This window comes from Grus americana, chromosome 1, assembly GCF_028858705.1.
Source record: "Grus americana isolate bGruAme1 chromosome 1, bGruAme1.mat, whole genome shotgun sequence".
Taxonomy (NCBI): domain Eukaryota; kingdom Metazoa; phylum Chordata; class Aves; order Gruiformes; family Gruidae; genus Grus; species Grus americana.
Genome location: NC_072852.1, coordinates 215,473,124 through 215,492,189, shown reverse-complemented (window position 1 = coordinate 215,492,189; position 19,066 = coordinate 215,473,124). Strand labels below are relative to the sequence as shown.

The window sequence follows — 19,066 nt, the reverse complement described above, 5'->3', positions numbered from 1 at the left end:
CTCTGGGGAAAAATATTTATTCTTGTGTTTAGGTTTTATGAGCTGGGGCTCACAGATGCTGAGCTGCTGATGGGTGAGAAGGCAGCAGTTGTCCTCACCCTGCACACACCAAAGTGTATCTCTGGAGCAGATATATAGTATGAAATTCACTTTAGCAGCTGAAAAACACATGATTTGGGTTCTGGTATCAGGAAAAACCCTATCTGCATCCTAAAGGCCATCATTGCACTGACAGGAAACCTGAAGCTGTAGGAGATTCTTGGTGACATGCTGGGAAGATGTTCTGAAAGCTTTAAAGGTGCTGCATAATTCAACTTGATCCAGTCATTAATTCCTCCTTTCTCTCCCCACTCCAAATCCATGCTGGGAGCCACCAGTGAGAGATGTCTTTTTATTATCATTCTTTTATTTTTCCGTTGCTTTCCCGCTGCATATACAGTACTTAAAAATGAGATCACCTTCACATCAGGCATGTACCATGTTTATTAACAGCAAAAAATGTATTATCTAGGCTTCACTCAAGACCAATTTACAGGATAAATAATTGTTTCAAATTACTTAAAAAAACAAACAACAAAACCCCAAAGAATAAATTAATAACTTAAGTGATTAGCTGTCCACAGTGATTTGAAAACTTAACAACCATTCAAACAGTGACACCACAAGAAGACACATACTGTACAGTTTGCCACAGATTACTCTTGTCCTTCCTCCTACAAATGGAAAAAAAAAATTAAAAATACTCCTCTTTAAGAACAGTCATAGGCTTTAAAACACACAAAACATCCCTGCGAATTGGCTGCCGACACGACGGCTTCAAAGCCGGGGCTCCGACCCCCTCTCGCAGCAGGTTAAGAAACAAATGGAGAAAACTACCCTAATTTGGCTGGATCCGTTCCCACACAACGATGCCCAAAGTCAATGGGGACCTGTTGACTTCGCCAAGGGCTGGGTTGAGTGGGACATAACTACTCTATAGGTTTGGTCCTAACCCTACGGAATTCATCGGCAGGCTCCCCGTGGAGCCCAGGGTCCTGCTCCCTTCCCCTCTCCTTGACGGTGCTTCAGCCACCACGTCCAAAGGGCTCTCAAACAAAATGTGGTATTTTCAGGGTCAATGTGGCAGCAGAATGCTGAAACTGTGCAAATGGCTTTTACCCCACTCCCCTCGCTCAGGAGAAAATCCTGCTAAGTTTTTTTCCACCTTGGTAATTAAGGATGAGTGGTTTTTAATGAATTTTGCGGAGCGGGATGTGCAGTGTCGTGTGTGATGCTAAGCATGACAACGGGGTAACACGACATGCTGACCAGCCATTACATGCAGACTCAAAACAGCTCTTTGCATTATTAGATGTCAATTAATTACACCTCACGATGCATCTGTGAGGTGGGGAAATAAGTACTAAAAATCTTCGTTTTACAAGCCAGAGTAAAAGCGGGATACAGAGTTCAAATGAACCCACTCATCCCACCTGAAGATACAGTGTGGTGCCACCCAAAGAACGACAATAAAAATGATGGTTTCTTGTCTCTTCATCTTGGGGAAAAATTCTCCCATATAGTCAACCTGCTGGCCTACAAATGAACCTGTTATATATTAGCAATGGGCTGCATGAAAAATGAAGAGCCTGCTGATTGCAAGCAAGGCCATTGAGAAGATCTTTTAGCTCAAGAGATGGAGCCATGTGGCCCAGTTTCTGCTCCAGATGTTGCTGGCTGGTGTTAAAATTTGGACACCATGTGCCAGAACCAGCTAGCCATGGGTTGGCAGGGCGGGGAGAGCTATTTGGTGACACCTTGCTACATACTGACTCTTCTCAAGAGCAGCGAGTGAAGGAGCAACCTGATTAACAGTATAACTCTAGGAGTTGCAAACAAGGAGATAAAATTGCGACTACAAGGATGAGACACCAAGGACAAGCTGATGGAGGGATGAATTGCTCCAGGCCAAGGAGAAATCATGACGAAAAGGTGCATGTCTTTACCTGCAAGAACCTCATTAACAGTTGCAAGATCATTGTGTACATGTGGACAGGTTGGTGCTTTCTGGGCAGAGAAGAGAGACATGCAGACTCACCAGAGGCCCTAAACTTGGTTATTTGCCCTTGTGATTTGATGCTGGACTGGTCTCTCTGATTTTCTTGACGGCTCTTTGATGGCCGTGTGTGTCCTCTGGCTGGGGTTGGGGTTAGGCTCGGCTCTTTCCCCTTCCTGTTACAAGTAGGGCTTCTCCATAGGCACAGCCCCACTGCACCCATCTCATCCAGACAACATCCTTCCAACGGATCACACAGTGCAGGTGAGCGTCAACTTTTACATGGAATAGTAACATCACCAGGTGGGAAAACATCAACACAATGCAAGCATGACTTGAGAAAACCATCCTCTTATTTGTCTTCTAGGCCAGGAAGGTCAGACAGGACCTGGGAGCTATTTAAACATCTTCCTGCCAAAGTCCACCGCTACATAAGACCCGGGCATGGCTCTACCATTCCCAAGGAGCCATGGTCAATGGGGGGCCAAAGGGAGCCAAGTCTTCCTGGTATGCTCAAGGGACAGGGACGCCAGGGTGTAGGGGCTGGCGTAGGGCTGCAGAGAGCTCTGGGTTGATGTCTACCCTAACAAATTTACAGGTTCAAGTTGTCCCGCAGTTGCTTGGACTGTGTGTCCACGTCCTGGATGACTTGGTCTGGGCCAGCCAGCCCTCTCCCAGGTGCAAGGGATGGCCCCAGTGTGGATTAGGTCCCCCCTCTGGGGGTTATGGACTTAGGGGTTGATCTTTGCCTTGCCACTTGGCTTCACGGCCAGAGAAGAGGCCCTGGCCCTGCTACAGGGCTCTAGGCAATACCTTTGGTCCCTTCCCTCACATGGAGGAGTCTCTGCTCAGCCCTAGCAGCACAGGGTGTCAGGGTAAACTGGGGGGGGGAAGAGATGTCTCTAGTCCCACCCCCTGCTCCGAGCAGGGTCAGCTATGGGGTTGATCCAGCCTGGTCTTGAAAAGCTCCAAGGATGGAGGTGGCACCTCATGGGACAACCCTGTGAAACCATGGCACTGCTGCCCCAGAGCAAGGTGTCTCCCAGCATGTCCGGGTCCACACCCCATCTCTGGTAGTGCTTCTCCTGCCCAGCTCAGAGCTGGGTGCATAGACCAGGACTCCCTGAAAGTCAGAGCGTTGAGGCATCATGTTGTCGGACAGGATGACCCCCTTGAGAGGGAAGTGCCCTGGGTAAGTCTCTAGAGCAGTGGGAGCTCCCATCCCACCAGTGCAAGGCTTTTACTGAGCAAAACCCTGCTCCACAACCCACAAATCATCTCTATATATTTGACTTGGGGCTCATGCCAAAGGAGCACATGGTGAGGACCAAGACTCAAATCTTGCTGGCAAACTCCCCTGCCTTCTGTCCTCCCAACTTCATATTCCCCCATATACAATCCTTGTCAGTGGCTGGTGGTCTTGGGTCCAAGTCCATCCCAGTGAGCCCCTAGTCAACCCAAGCCTTAGCTACCTTTTGGTTCTGGCTCTGGATTTGGCCCTGTCTGCCAGATGCTCAGCTTTGCCATGGCACAATCCGCACTCGTGTATTTTCTTTCTCTGACTTGAGACTAAGTCTAAGCCTGGCTTAGTCATTTTAAAGCTTGGGGAGAGTTCTGAGCCATGGCTCTGGTATTTCATAAAACTAAATATTCAGGTCATGATGTTTGTCCCACAGACAACCCTTCTCCATGAGCACACACACACACACAAGCACATCCCTTTTGTTAAATGGGACCGTAGACCTGAAGAGCAGGCTCTGACATGAAGACTCAAGCTTTTTTAATTGCAATTAAAATGAATCATTTGTGATGTTCTCAGCTTCTTAAAATACCTATTTCTAACAAAAGAGTCAGTCATACTTGAGCATCCAAGTATAGAGTGGATGTAATAAACTCAATGCCTTCAGGACAAAGTTCTTGGCAGTCCGTGTAATTAAACCAGCTGCTTTTCAATATGGTTTAAGACTAAATACTGCACAAACATTAATCATCAGGGACTACTGTAATCAGCTCGGCAGCCGTCAGGAATGACTATTTCCACTGCGGCCATTGATTACTTAACGGCTTTCGGGAGGGGTTGATATAGTCATGTCTATATGGCAATGCATAGAGTCTATGGGCTGCTACAGAGTTTGGAGGGGCCATTTGCTTGGTACTTAGCAGGGAAAAAAATGAAGGAATATATCTGTTTCTGGGAAAACATAGGCAAAGCAGAGAGGGGCCAGCAACCAGCAGCTGAAAAATAGCTACTTTTGGGCTGTTTTGGTCCTTGGTCTGCCAAATGCAAAGGGCTAGTTACTGGGGATGATCATGAAAGCGGTACCATGAAGGGCTTTTGTAATCTTAATTAACGCTTTGGGTTAAATGTGGGAGTGGGCACTAGATGCACCTAGTCCCAGCACAGAAGCACAGGGCACCGACTCACCAGAATGCATCCCCACCCATTGCGTTGTCTCTCAGGCCACTGCACCATCAGAAATGACTACTGCTGTTGCCTCCCCCTTGCCTGCCCACTTTCAGGGTACTTTTGGGACTTGTTGAGCTCCCCATCTCCCAGGTGGAGCAGACAACACGACTCCATCTGAGCATGGGCTGTCACTTGATTCGTCCAAGCTTCTGGTCCAGTTCAAGATTTTTTTGGCCTGGAGCTGGGCTCAGTTTCACCTCGAGAATAGTCGCACTGTTTTACTGAGAGAGGCTCAAAGCAGCAAAAAGGGCTATTCCCAAAATTGCCGCTGCAATCCATCCCAGAGGTGGCTGCATTTTACTGTGAGAGGAGGCAAACAGCACAGTTTTGGCAGGGAAATACAGCCAGTGTGCCCCATAACCCTTCTCCCCGATCCTCATCTTCCTTTGTGTCTGCCTAGCAGTTTAGAGGATGAAATAGGAAAAAATCAGCTTCCCGCTTGAGTCACATTTGCTTTTCAGTGGGGATGGGGAGCTCACTCCCAGCTGGGTGAACACATACGTCAGTGGGCTCTGGATCAGGCCCAATGTTTAGTCTCCCCTGAGATGCAGTGATGAAAGGGGCTATAGAAATATGAAGCACTGTACTCTGGTCTTCATTTCATTATCTCATCATGCAAGTGTGCAAGCCTCCAATGAGAGGCAAAGGCCCTTCCAGGCTGTAACACGCTCCCCGACCTTCAGAAAGCATCTGGCTGTGCTAAATCTTCCCCTTTGGGTCTTTTTTGTTTTCTCCTAGATGATTATTATTTTTACCATGAACATTAGGATATTTGTTTCATTATTCCTGTAAAAGGCCAACACTTCAATGTCTTAAAAGGTTTGTCAGCACTTTTCCATTAATATCCTTCCCTTTCATGGCATGCAAGAAGAAAATATAAACTGGTGTTGGAAATTCAAGACTTATTTTACCCACACGCAGCCCTTAAGGGACTAGTATCCCATCCTTGTGTGGGTGATGTCTGGCCCTTTCCAAACTCAGGCGAAGCTTAAACAAATGTGTTAACTCTTAAGCATCAATAACCAATATAACTTGGTGGTGGTGGTGGAACGTAGAGCCCGTGGCATTGGGAGGGGATCAGCTTGGAGAAAGAATAGCTCCAGCTATTTAATAAATATTATTGCCTAATCTTTCTAACGTCTCCTTTATTTGGCTCTCAGTTTGTGGTCGGCCTGTTTATCTGTGTCAGCGCTTGCTGTCTGGCAATCAGGCTGCTCCATGGCAATCATTAGTCCTTTCTGTTTTCATGAGATCATGAATTATTATCTCTGCAATAAACTGTCTCTTCCTTCTTGGCTCTCTGCGCCTGGCAGCTGCCTGGGGAGTGATCCCAAAGCCTGGATGTGTCAAGGACGCTGGCGAGGGACAACAGCAGATTCCCATCCATAATTAGAGCCTAAGGTTGTTAATGTCAACAAGCCCCATTTCTGTGTTGAAGACACGTTGCTGAACATGGGGAGAAAATAGCTAGTCCAGCCCTTTGCACCCACCACAAACCAACCGTAATGCTACATTAAAGCTAATATTGAAACACCTTGCCCTGACACTTCTGACCAGCCTCTTCCTAAGCCTAAAGCCTCACCATCAACCAACATTTCAATTACTCTCCTCCTTTCCTCCAGGATACACCCCACCAGACCTCCTCACCCAAGACCAGCCTCTGCAGAACAACATCCACCTTCTCCCGGTCCTCGCAACAGCCTCCCACTCCCTCCTTGTCACTCATCCTCATGACAGTCCAGATATACAGAGTCTCCAGAGCCTCCCTGCGCTCCTCATACTCAACCACAGAGCTTCTCATGACAGCCACGGATGTAGGACTCTCACTCTATGGGCTTCTTTTGGTGCCACAAAGGGCAAATTTTGGTTCTTAGGGCCAGGTTCACAGGCAATTGGTTTCAGATAGGCAGTGGGTCAGGGCTTAAATTCTGCTATCCAAAGCCAATCTCTCCAGCCCATTGACTTCGAGAGATGCTCGAAGCATCAACAGCAGAAGACAGCTCAACAAACTTGGCTGTTTCACGCATGCATGTGTGTGAACATGTGCTGGCATATATGTGTGTGGCATACAGATGGGGCAAGTCCTGGGCTTCTAAGTCAGCTCAATGGGACAGTCTGGGTGCTCTTCAAGCTCATGAAGGTTCACAACCACAACCGAAAACATAGGGGCTATCCCCCCAGGAGGAGAATAGCCTTCAGAGGTTTTGAACATATTATTTACAAGAGATGGGACAACGAAAGTGATTTCAAAAGGAATTGTCCTTGTTCAGTTTTGGGGTTGGGAGAAGGCAGAGGAGGGCGACCATAAGGAGTGGGGAATCAGAGCTGGGGAATGATGGCCTGTGAGAGATGCTACAAACCTGCATGGCACGGTTTGGGGGTATGGTATGGAAGAAGACGGGGAGAGATGATGCAGTGTTAGCACATATAAGGTGGCTTTAATAGCTGTAAGCAAAAGATGTGTAGGGTGAAACCTGGTATTGCTAAGTTAACGTTCCTGGATAGTGCATCCAGCAGGTAAAGCACAAACCTAGCCACCAAACACAGTTGGTCTTTATCACTGGCAAAGAGTTTCCGACAAGTCTTCCCCTGAAATTAAGTTTCTTTTTGTCTTAAAAGAAAAAAAATAATGAAGACCCCCTCCCCTCCACAGACAAGTCTTAGAAATCCAGCCCAAGTGGAGCTGGAAGCCCAGCGGGGCCCCAGCTGGGGAAAACCACCAGAACATTTGCCTGTTTCGCTGCCCACTCTGGGCGCTACTGCTTCGTGCTCTTGGCGGGCTCCGAGGACTGCCGCACATCAGTCCACTCCTGCATGGTGCTCTGCAGTGCCTGCGTCTTCTCCTTGTCCACTTGCACGTAATCAACCTTCTCATCTGAGGCGACTGATGAAGTGGAGGGCTGCAGGGAGGAGAAACACGGCCACCGCCTGGTCACTCATCAGCTCCCTGCTCTCCCCTCTCTCTCCTTCCCACAGCAGCACCCTCGGTGCTGTAAGTCCACCAGCACCTCCCCTGCTTTCCTGCAGACTCCATAGCTCATCACCCTCCCTCTAACCTCCCAAAAGGTCTTGGATGAAAGATTTCAGTCTGTTCTGCATCTTGCTTGCATGACACTGCAGTGCAATGGGAGAGTAGAAACAGCACCTGGGTCTCTACCTTCCCACCAACTCTGGGACCTGAATGTTGGGTTGCAATTGTGGTATCTAACTGCTGATATTGCAAATTCAGCATTGCATCTTGCTCACTTTCTTGTAACTCAAGAACTGTTATAGATACACATAAAAATCCCAGCTCCATCCCTCTTAGCTGCGCTGACTCTACACACCTATGGCACTAGATTATTTTCATCCCCAAAACAACAGACATGTTTGCAGATTCACCCAGGAGACCTGTTGAGGAAGAAGGAGATATTTTTTTCCATAATTTCTTGAGTCCTGGAACTTCATTTGCCTCTACAAGCATTTCAGAGGACCCCACAGCTGCTTACAACTGAAGCCAGATGATGTTTTTTAATGGTTTAAAATCACCTTTCCAGGCTGGGATGTAATTTAAATTGGTAATACCTGCAGAAATATTTCTGGGCAAAAAGAAACAATCAAGAGGCAACTACCAATTAATAAAAAGATCTAACCACTGGGATGCTTTGCCTAGGAAACAAGGCGGTGTTTGAGAAAGTCAAGGCCAATTCACAGGTGGTTCCCACAAGGGTTTATACAATGCCTTGTCCTTCACCACCCCCTTGCTCAGGTGCTGCTTTGCTTGAGCCAGTCTCTCCTTCCCTGTCTTAGTTTGCTCAGGGTGGCACCCAGAAGGACCTGCCTTTGGTCACTCCCCAGCCCACTCTGGCACCTCTGGGTGTCCTCTTCATCTTGGCATGTGGCCTTGCTGGGGGGTGTGTGAAATCTTCATCATATGAGACTTTTAAGCCTCATCTGTCGCTTCAGGAGAGATGGTTTCCTTTGGATGTGGGGATGCCCTGAGGACCTCCCTTGCTCTATTTTCCTATGATTCACTTTAAGACGGTGCTTGTTTCCCCATGTATGAACCTGGAGAAAAGTCACCAACATCTGCATCTTTAGGAGCTTCCCCTTCCACATTTCCATTTTGGCAGAGGCATCCCATTCCCGGTGCATCTTCTCCCCACATCTCTTTCTCACCAGGCAACGGCTTGATCAGCTTAACATAATCTAGCTTTTAGACATCAGCTTCACTTTTTGAAAGCAGTTTGTACTTTTCCTGCCCAAATAGCACCCTTTAACAGCACCTGACTGGCAGGAGAGAGAGGTGCCCAGCATTTCTCAGGTGGAAAACCCAAGTCTGGTTTTGGAGGACCTATTGTCCTTAAGGATGGAAAAAAAAATACTGATACTTCTTGGGATACCTCCTGACAGCTTTTGAATATGCAATCTCCAGCTGAATTTCTGGTCTCATCAGCATTCCTGAACCCCTGTACATCCATGTTTCTGGTGACACTTCCAGCAAGGCTGCAGACATGCAACAGAGACCGAATCTGACCTAGAATAAATGCAGCAGTGGATCTGCAGGAAAAATCCCATCTCTGAGGTTAGCGTGCCACTTACCAATCCTGCCCAGGGCTTTGGACGTGCTGTTGCCAATGCGCATAAAAACCCTTAAAAAATATGCATCACTTTTAATCAGAAGTTTATAAAATCCCCCGTACCTTTCTGTGTGGCCCTGGAGAGCTTGGCTGGAAGTCCAGGGCCAGATAATCCACACTCCCTGAACTCTTTTTAGGCGCTGGGCTGTTGGTGCCACTAGGAACAGGAGAAGCAGAAATGGGGTTTTGCTAATGCAGGGAAGAGACAGGAGAGATAAAGAGGGTTAAAATGGGAAGAAGGAAAAAAAGAAAGGAATTAACACAAATCTGGTGACAAAATGCCTCAGCGGCACTTTTAAAAGAGGTCTCAGCCTGGATATGCGGTCACCTGCCTCTCTGGGACCAGAGTGTGCAGAACCGCTGGGGCACTATATATATCGTATATTGTTCTAACAAATATTTCAAGTGCACCCTGTTGATTTTATGTATCGGAGCAGTTCTGCTGCCTTTGTGCTGATTTTATTCACAAGCCTGACATCAGACTTAAGCTTCAGCATTTCCCAGGAACCACACCTCAGCAAGGCCAGGCCGGCTATGGGATCTTCACTAATCACAACCATGCTACACAGTGCACACATTTCCTCTAACCCCTTAGTTACACAGCCTCAGAAATATGCTTCAAGTCAGCAGCTTTGCAAAGAGAGACAAACCCCCCCACCCTGTAAGCAGTGCCGCTCCCTGCTGCTGCCCTGATAGCCCCTGCCCTCCACACAAACATGATGTCAGCAGCTATTAGGGGAAAAAAAAAACCCTGAAAAAAATCAACTTAAATTAGGAAAATAGACTGTGACAGTCCATAGACATTTTCATCCCCTCTTAATTTCTGGCAAAGTAGGTGATATATGTTCCTGCTCTCATATATAGTTAAAACCCCAATGGGACACATCATTTTAGGAACAAAAGCCACAGTTTCATGCGTGTAGGGATGTACGTAAGGATGTACACCACACGGTGCTATCTGAGCACTTCCATGTCATGAGCTGGGAATGTGTTTGCAGAGCTGGGGAACATATGCAGCCTGCCAGAACCATATATCTTAGCTGTGGAGCCCTTACCATCGCCACGTAGTTCTCCTCGCTGTCTCCCGAGTCAGTGCTGGTGATGCTCTGGGAGGAGACAGGACGACAGTATTGCAAAGAGCCGGCATTGAAGGTCTGGCTGTAAGGGCAAGGGTCAATGCGTTAAAGATGGGTGCAGGTGCAGCTTGTCCATTGCCAAGGAAGGACGGGAGAGGACAGTACCTGATGCCTCCAAACATCACCACGCTCAGATCTGGGGACTGGGCATGAAAAAAAGCTGGTGGCATTGAGGTTCTCCTAACCTTACCTTCCCACGGGTCAGAAATCACTGGGTTTGGTCTAGGACTTTTTAATAACACCTTGCTTGCTGTGTACCCATAACTCTCCTGGTATCAGCTACATAAATCAGGCTCCATGAACTCTTTTATCTCACAGGAAATATTTAATTCTGGAGGATGCAGGGCTAGCCTCCATGGGGCTTCTCACCTCCAACCTCACCACAGCTCCAGGATTTGTTTACTGTGCGGGGCCCTATCCGAATTTTTTGCTGGAAAACAAAACCCCCGAGGCATCATCTTGCTTTCAATTGGCCAAATCTAATTATACAGAATAACATAATGCAATCAGCATCTGGCATTAAAGCTCATGTCTTAAAAAGCTATTTGTTGCCTTGCAGTAAAGGCAGGGTCATATGATTAGCTGATAAGGGAAAAATCCATTAGCTTCTCCGGGGTCAGACGTCTTGTCAATCAAACCCCGCTCGCTGTTTCCTGGTGCAGTGATTTCAGCACACAGCGCTCATGCCCTGCAGTCAGTCTCCACACAATCCAATTTATTAGAGGAGTCATAGCAGCCAAGCTTTGCTCCTGCCTTTCATTGGACAACATCAGACCATGAATTAGCAGCAGAACTAGAATTGTGTGAATCCTGTTATTTTTGGCTGGCAGACTTTGCTCTGAAGTGCTTTGGTTTCATTTTGCAGACTTCCTTCAGGCTAGGCTTTGCTTTCAAGGCAATCAAAACACAGCTCGGTCAGAGTCTGCAAGTGTCACCCGCATTTTGAGACTACAGCGGGGTTTTGGGGGAAGAGCTGGATGTGAAATTGTGCCCCGCACCCCCACTGCGGCTGAGTTGGGGTGGCTCAGCTGGGTCACGAGTCGTGGTGGACCACAGGTCCTGTGTCAGAGCCACAGCTCCCTGGGAAGTGTCAGATCCCAGAAATAGGAAATGTCTTCAAGGGATCTTAATTAGCTGCTCAGCCACATGCTGGGCTTTCATGTGAAATCCTAACCTAAACAAATTTATCAGCCCGCCACCGGCTCTGATGTCGGGAGTACAACTCTGGCTCTTACCACTCTTGATGGAGCTCGTGAGGGATCCAAGAAAGGAGCCACTCTATTTTGACAGCATCTGACCCAGGTCCTAAATCTGGCCTTGATGTGACCAAGGAAACCCCTGAGCCCCGAATTGCCATGGCGTGGCAGGATGTTTTAGAAAAGAATTACTCTATAAATGCCGCTCTTCCCAGACAGCTCCCGCTGGTCCCTGATGGGGATAGGGTGTTGGGCAAGGTGGACTTTCAGCCCAGTGCAGATGTTTGCATGGCATGACCCAGGTCTGCAGCTTCTCTTTCTAAAATTGACAAAGAACACAATGAGGGCTGAAGGGATCATCCAGGTTTTGGGGAAATTCAGCTCGGCATCCAAAGTCTGGGCTCACTTCTAGTTTGATTCAAGATGGCCCATGAGAAACATGCCCCTTCAACAAAAGATGGTAGGCCAGAAAATGGTGAGTGGAGGCAGAAGGGCAGCTGACATCCCCCTTAAACTCAGCCAGATATGTTTAATCCATGGCAGAGGTGACAGTGTGGATACATGTGGACACCAGCAAGAAGACCAGAGATCTGCTGTCGGAACAAAGGAGGAATTTATACTCCAAACATTACTCACATTGGCCTGGACCAGGACTTCGTGACTGGCGATTTGAAGGGAAGCTCATCGATGACAGCGTTGTTCCTCAGGTCCAGTGGCGATGGCTTTGCTGGGAAGGAGGAAAAACCTTTTTCAGAGGCAGCATGTTCCTACAATTCAGCATCCATGACCAGCATGAGAGGGGTCCCAACAAATTGTTGGTTGCTTCTCATCCTGCTAATCAGTCCTCCAGACCTCCTCACTGATGACAAATACCCCCAACCAAAATCCCTGCACTCATTTATGCCAGAACTGGGGGAAAACAGTGAATTTCTCCCTCTGAGCCACAGCCCCAAAGTGGACGGGTGGCCCCAAAAGGGCAATGTCCCTCCTAGGGAATAGAGATCTGCTAAAAATGCCCAAACCCCAGAGTATAGTAAACATATTCATTAAGGAGCTGTGATAAACTGTTAGATGGGTACAAGACCAGGCTCTGCCAGCCCTGAGTTGCCTCTGGCCAGAGCATTTCCCCACAGGACATGGGAAAGTACATCTGCAGGGTAACATGAAAGCTCTTCTCATCATGAGTGGTTCATTAGGTGGAAGACTGCTGCACTCCAGCCCCAGCCCTCACCTAGCATGTTGATGGGGTTAGGTGCTGACACCCTAATGATGGGAGCCCTCCTTGGCATCTCCTTGGTGACTTGTTGGGCAATTGTTCGGGGAGGGATTTGGAGAATGCAGGCAAAGACCCTGAGGGAAGAGCTGTCTAGATCCAGCCAGTAGCAAACAGGAGAAATTTGGGTCATCTGAATACAACACAGAGATTTTGGGGTGGAGCATAGGGAGGACTGCAGGCAAAGGGGGTGAGAGCCTGCCTGTGACATGCATCTCCTACAAAGGCCAGGAAGGGTTTGAGATAGGCTGTTCAAGCACCACAAAAGCTGCATTTGCACCATAGCCCTCCTGAAAGAGGAAGGGGATGGGGAAGATCTGAAGGTCTAACTGTGCTGGAGGTAGCAAATCACACCCCACATAGGATTCTACTGAGTGTGCACAAGATGACAGATGTCCAAAGTATTACAAGAACAGAAAGGATCCCGGAAAGATTTGCCCACAAACAACTGTTCTTACCTTTCCGGTCAGGTTTGAGGTTGCGGTTGACTGGTGGGGGTTGGATTTCACTCAACCGTCTGTGGCACTGCGCCATGGCTCCTCCTTTATGCACAGGGAGGGTGGCCGAGGACAACCCCACCAGGTCAAAGTGATGCGGCCCAGGGCTCATGGGGATGTAGAGATTTTGGGCATTGTCGTTGGCTTTCTCAGTGTGGATCAGGGGTGAGGAACCAGGGTTCATGGGGACGTAGTTGTCCTCGGAGTCAGTGCTGTGGGAGCGGGCCACTGCTGCCTTGGCTTGCTGGGGGACAAGCAGGAGGATGTTCTGTGAGCACCAGGCACTGCTCCACCCCACCCCATTATAAACCCCTTCATCTCATCATCACTGAACACACATCTGAGGTAGGACCAGCTCTAAAATCTCAGCACAGAGGGAAGGGATGGTCTGTCCCCTCCTTGGCCATCATTTTGTACTGAGAAGGTCTACCTTCACTGTCTCCAAGACATTGCAACATCCTGAGTTCAGGGAAAGGTCTTAATCACCCAGGCTTGAGCTTCTTCTCATGATCAGACTGAGCTGCAGAAGCATGCTTAACCTGGAAAGTCATTTTTCCCTGGGCTCTGGCCATGACCAAAATGCAATATGAAAGTCTGCTTTAATGTCATTTCCAGCTCAGGAAGTCTTAGAAAGTGCACAAAAGAGGCTCTTCTGGCAACATGTCAAAACTCAGCTCAGCAACATCCCAGGCTTTCAGAAAGAAGCCAGACTCCTGGGTGCTTTTTTTGCGGTGAAAACTCCAGGCAGATACACTCTGTGGAAGCACCCAAAGCAAAGCTCTGCATGTAGTGCTGGGTTAGGTGGTTGTCCCTCCATCTCTACCCTGCAGACCACCACGTTTTTAACTGAAATCAGTAATAAAACCCTTCTTGACTTAGCTCTGCAGGACAGGGCTGTGAGGTCCCACCTGGAACCAACTTGTCTCTGAATCTATAAGGTGCAAACAGTATCTATAGTGTGGCGGCTGATACCGAGGCCAACTTACCAGGTAGGAGTTGTACCCGTCGTTCATCGACTCAACTGACTGCACAGCGCTGCTGCCCCCGTGCTGGGGGTATTCATATGTCTCGCAAGAAGAAGCTGCAACACAATCACAAATGCACAACGTGTGTCAGCGCAACTGCTAATAGAGGCCCCTGAAAACAAAACCCAGGTACTGAGAGGGTGGTATCTATTCTTGATGGTTGAGACACTGGTGGGAAGACATGGTTTGTAGCCCATCACAGACTCCCCGCTATGCTCCCTCCCAATTAGTATCTCTCTGATGCATCAATGCAACTGCACGTGCTACACGGCCCTAACCTGGTTCTGTCAAAGTGCTGCAAAATCCCAGGAGTAAAGACGTCAGATAAGGTAGATCATGGTGACAAAACTGGGTTAAGGCAGAGCTCCGTTACAGCTTGCTCAGCAGATGTAAAGGCCGGCAGCCTCCAGTAAGAGGAGGATGGGGTGAGGATGGGGTGCTAAGCTTTTAGACTGGTCTGTCTACTGCTGAGCATGGGTTTGATCTCAGTCTAAATGTTGGTATTTAGGTAAAAGGAGATGGAAGAGGCATTTCAGGGAGCTGTCGGTATCATTTACTGTATGTTTTCTCTCCTACCACCTCTTCTAAGTTACTTTGCAGCTATCTCATCCTAGGCACAAAGTTTGGAAAGGGCACATTCACCTGCGGCCCATCCATGGCCAATGGGAAGGGTGGCTCTGCTGCACTGGGGATGTTGGGTCTTGGAGATGTGCAAAATTACGCCCCTGTCTGGCAAGCAAAACCAAAGCAGCTCCAGGCTGAAGTACATTCTGATAAACCTTGTTTTGAAGTGAGTCAAAGCAAGCTAAAAGTGGCTGAAATCACCAAAATCTGGTGAAGGGTTGTGTGGGCAAGCAGGTTTGGCATTTTGGTTCAAGGTACAACACAGCCAAGAGCCAGCTGAGCAGCTCTGGTGGGCAGAGCCCTGGGGATGCCTCTCCATACCTGTTGCATACAAAAACCAGGGCCAGATCCTGAACAGGGAGAGCTGCTTTGTGTTCAACCCCCGGTTGATGCAAACAGTCACCCCAGCCCTACTGCAACCCAGTGGGACTGACCTGTCCAAGGCTGCTAGACAGGACAAAGTCACCCCCAAGTCCCCACGCCCAAATTCACCTCGGTGCAGCCTGCTGTTCTCCACCGCCGGCAGCGTGTTTCTCCGGGGAATGGTGGCTGCCATGGGGGTCAGCCCTAAGGTTTCGCTGGGCTGGGGCCGCTGGGGCGGGCTGCCCCACCGCGGCTCTGTTTGCCCGGGTTTCGGGGGCCGTGGGGGCGGTGCGGCGTGCGAGTCGCTGGCAGCCACCGCCAGAGCGTTGTGGTTCTTGTCCAGTGTAAATGTCCTGGGGATCTGGTAGATGGAGAGCGGGGTGGCGGGGATGTCATAGGAGTCCGTGGAGAGCTCCCCAAACTCCTTGCATAGGGTGTTGTTGGGAGTCTTATAGGTGTAGACCTCCTCATTATCTGTTTCGGAGCTGGTGAGGCTCGACTTGGGGTGGGTGTAGGAACCAAAGGTGCGTGGGAGGTCGTACGCACTGTCCCTGAACTCTGAGTTGTGCCGGCTGGGTTTCGGTAAGCTATAAAAGCCGTGGAGCTGCCCGCCAACCCCGTTCACACAGTGCCCATTGCCCTGCGAGAGCTTCTGGACTGCTGTGTCACTCCGCATGAAGAAAGCAGACCTCGTGGCTTGGGAGAAGCTGGCGCTCCTGCAGAAGAAGGGGAGAAAGGGACTGAGATGGAGGAGAGCAGGTCCTGGGGTGCACTGAGCTCTGCTTCTCCTGTTTGTCACCTTCCTGACTCATATTGCCCAACCCCAGGGCAATGGGAACATCTCAGACCCCTCCAAACATACCCACAACCCATTTTATCCTGAAACACCTTCAAAATGCCATTGTCACGGGTGGGAGGTACGTGTACCCAACTCCATGATAGGGCTATGGGCAAGAACGAGCCTTTTATCTAGACATAAATTGCTCCAAAAGGGCCATTTTTGCACCAGCTGACAGCAACCCAAGACGTGGCTGCAAAGAGCCACCCCATCAGCATTGCCATCACGTGTTGGCCACCCACCTGCAGTGCAGGAGGGAGGTTTACTCTCACCTCTGCCTCGCAAACGTGTTTGAGAGGAACTGGAAAAATTCCTGATGGGGATTATTTCAAAGCCTCCAGCCATGCCACCACCCTGCCCTCTCACAGGCCAAGCCCTGGGGAGGTGAGGATAGTCCCCAGCTGGGATTTCGGGTTTGCAGCCCCGATCTGCAGGGGAGGAGGAATGAACCTCAGGGATGAAATTAGATTTATAAAAGCCATCAAGTCCCCCAGGGTGAGCAGGGCAGCGTGGTCACTAGGTCTGTGCCTTGCTAATGATTCCTTGATTTGTATTGCGATCATGCCCAGGGACACTACACAGGATGGAGGGTGAGCACTGGGGAGACGTCAGTCCTCTAACAACTGCTCATTAACCACGGATCCTCCGTTGATTCCCTCCAAGGTGTTTCATCTCCTGTTTTATTCCTCCTGCTTCCTCTTTTAACGGTCCAACATTGCAGAAGATGATGAGGTCCGTGGGCTTGGCTTTCTGCACCCATAACCTCAGCAGATGATGTTTTCTTGAGTCAGGGGATGCCTGAATTGGCCACTTGGGACTTTTCTCTCTCCCATCCTCAACCCCTACTACCACGAAGCAGCTCCCCATCCTGCAAGGTTTGGGGAAATGCGAGCATTGCTGCAGAAGCGCTGGGACACGAGGGCAAGATGTGGCAGAGCCAAGCGCGGGTAATAATGATACCTTCCCCTGAGCTGGCTGAAGCAGCACGGAAGAAGAAAATACAGCAAAGGTCATTTAAAAAAGGGTTACTCTGCCATGAAGAGCTAATGCATATGCACCAGGAGAGGGTGAGCGGTAGCCAGCCAGCCAGCCTTGGGCTGGGTCTTTTTGCTCACAGAGGCATAACCATGTGTATGGGTCAGGCTTTTGAGGACCACATCAGAGCCAGAAAGGGCCCAGCCAGCCCCCTTTAAACACCTCCCCATGGAAGGGAGTCCAGCCCTGTATCAATCACCACGCTGGGAAAAAGTGAAATGGTTATGGGAGGGATTTCCAGTTGCAGCAAATCACTGGGGAAGTGCCAGCCCTCTAGGAAAAGCTGGAAGATGCTGATTTACACCTCTCTGGTGGGGTTGATGCTCTGCAGGGACAACAGGGACTCTGTTTCATGGAGCCAGCACGAGATGGCGCTCAGAAATAGGGCTTATTTGGGGAAAAAACAAGTGATGCTGCGATATGACAAATGAATCCCTGCTGCCTCTCGAACTCTGTCTGCCCGTGAGACAGTTGGGGTCTGGCAGGGTCCTTTCGGCCAAGGACTTGAAACATCTCATGGGTTAATTATTCAACATCTCCTGCCAATTAGCTACTATTACCCTCATTTTATGGATGAGTAAAGTAAGAGCTCTGGAGCTGAAAGGGGAGGGATTCCCAGCAGTCCTGAAGCCTGGCCCCGTGCACTGGGCATTGATCGGGGTGATTATTTCTGACCCAGTTGCAGAAGCTGCCGCTGGACAGATTGTTTCTGCCCACCAAAGCATCAGTGCTTGCTCCCTCCTCCCCAGTGTCCCAGCTGTGCTTGGGCTCTCGGAGGGTGGCTTTTAGGTATCCTCACAGCTGGAGTGTCAGAGGGCCTTTTTTTAAACACTGTTCCATTAACTCCATCTGAAGTTAATTTTTCTGAGCCCTTTTTCTGTTGTTGTTTTTCGGATAGGGAAAGGCAGCTGCAGCAGGAAAGCCCAGTGGAGGCTGCAGCCTGGGTCTGCTCTCACCTCACGCCAGCCAGGCTCCGACCACCTCTCCCTCCCTCCCTCCTTGCCGCTCTCACGAGCCAAAACTCTTCACGCCAAAAAAACTCCTCGCTATTTAAGGCAACTGGCTGGGTCTGGAGGCAGAGAGCTGCTGCTCACTCAGAAATACCACACCGTGCACCACGGGCTGCCGTGAAGCCCAGAGAGCTACAGCAGGGATGAACAGCAGAGTGGGGCAAAACCTCCCCATCCCTCTGGTTCTGATTTTTTTGGTTAAAGGCAGGAATTAGGGCCCCGTCTGCAGGATCACAGAGTGGTTGAAGTTGGAAGGGACATCTGGAGGTCATCTGGCCCAATGCCCTGTGCTCAAGCAGGGCCACCCAGAGCCAGTTGCCCAGGACCATGTCCAGACAGCTTTTGAATATCTCCAAGGATGGAGATTCCACAACCTCTCTGGACAACCTGTGCCCAATGCTCAGTCTCCCTCACAGTAAAAAAGTGTTTCCTGATGTTCAGAGGGACCCTCCTGTATTTCAGTTTGTGCCTGTTGTCTCTGGTCCTGGCATTGAGCACCACTGACAAGAGCCTGGATCCATCTTCTTTGCACCCACCCTTCAGGTATTTATGTACACTGAGATCCCCTGGAGCCTTCTCTTCCCCAGGCTGAACAGTCCCAGATCTCTCAGCCTTTCCTCTTAGGAGAGATTGCGGTTGTTCCTGCCCAGGTGCAGGACTTTATACTTCTTGTTGAACTTCATGAGGTTCCTGCTGGCCCATTTCTCCAGTCTGTTGAGGTCCCTCTGGTGTATCAGCATGACCCTCTGGTATATCAGCCACTCCTCCCAGCTTGGTGTCATCAGCAAACTGGCTAAGGCTACACTCTGCCCCATCACCCAGATCATTAATGAAGACGTTAAACAGGACTGGACCCAATATTGACCCACGGGGTACACTGCTAGTGACTGGCCTCCAACTAGACTTTGTGCCACTGATCACCACCCTCTGGGCCCAGGCATTCAGCCA

At 49.4% G+C, this 19,066-nt stretch overlaps 1 protein-coding gene across 2 annotated transcripts in view; it reads right to left on the bottom strand.

Moving 5' to 3' along the window:
- Nucleotides 1-396: 396 nt before the first annotated feature.
- The window catches only part of GAB2 (GRB2 associated binding protein 2), a 98,720-nt gene continuing 80,050 nt past the window's right edge, over nucleotides 397-19,066 (bottom strand). The window contains exons 4-10 of one of the 2 annotated variants that reach the window (XM_054805802.1): nucleotides 15,365-15,951; nucleotides 14,210-14,304; nucleotides 13,185-13,467; nucleotides 12,090-12,180; nucleotides 10,177-10,279; nucleotides 9,185-9,310; nucleotides 397-7,402 (exon numbers count right to left, since the gene is read on the bottom strand). In XM_054805802.1, coding sequence (XP_054661777.1) covers nucleotides 7,259-7,402; nucleotides 9,185-9,310; nucleotides 10,177-10,279; nucleotides 12,090-12,180; nucleotides 13,185-13,467; nucleotides 14,210-14,304; nucleotides 15,365-15,951 — 1,429 coding nt within the window. In that variant the 3' untranslated portion in view covers nucleotides 397-7,258. The remainder of the gene's footprint in view (nucleotides 7,403-9,184; nucleotides 9,311-10,176; nucleotides 10,280-12,089; nucleotides 12,181-13,184; nucleotides 13,468-14,209; nucleotides 14,305-15,364; nucleotides 15,952-19,066) is intronic. The other variant, XR_008574308.1, reaches the window with a different exon arrangement.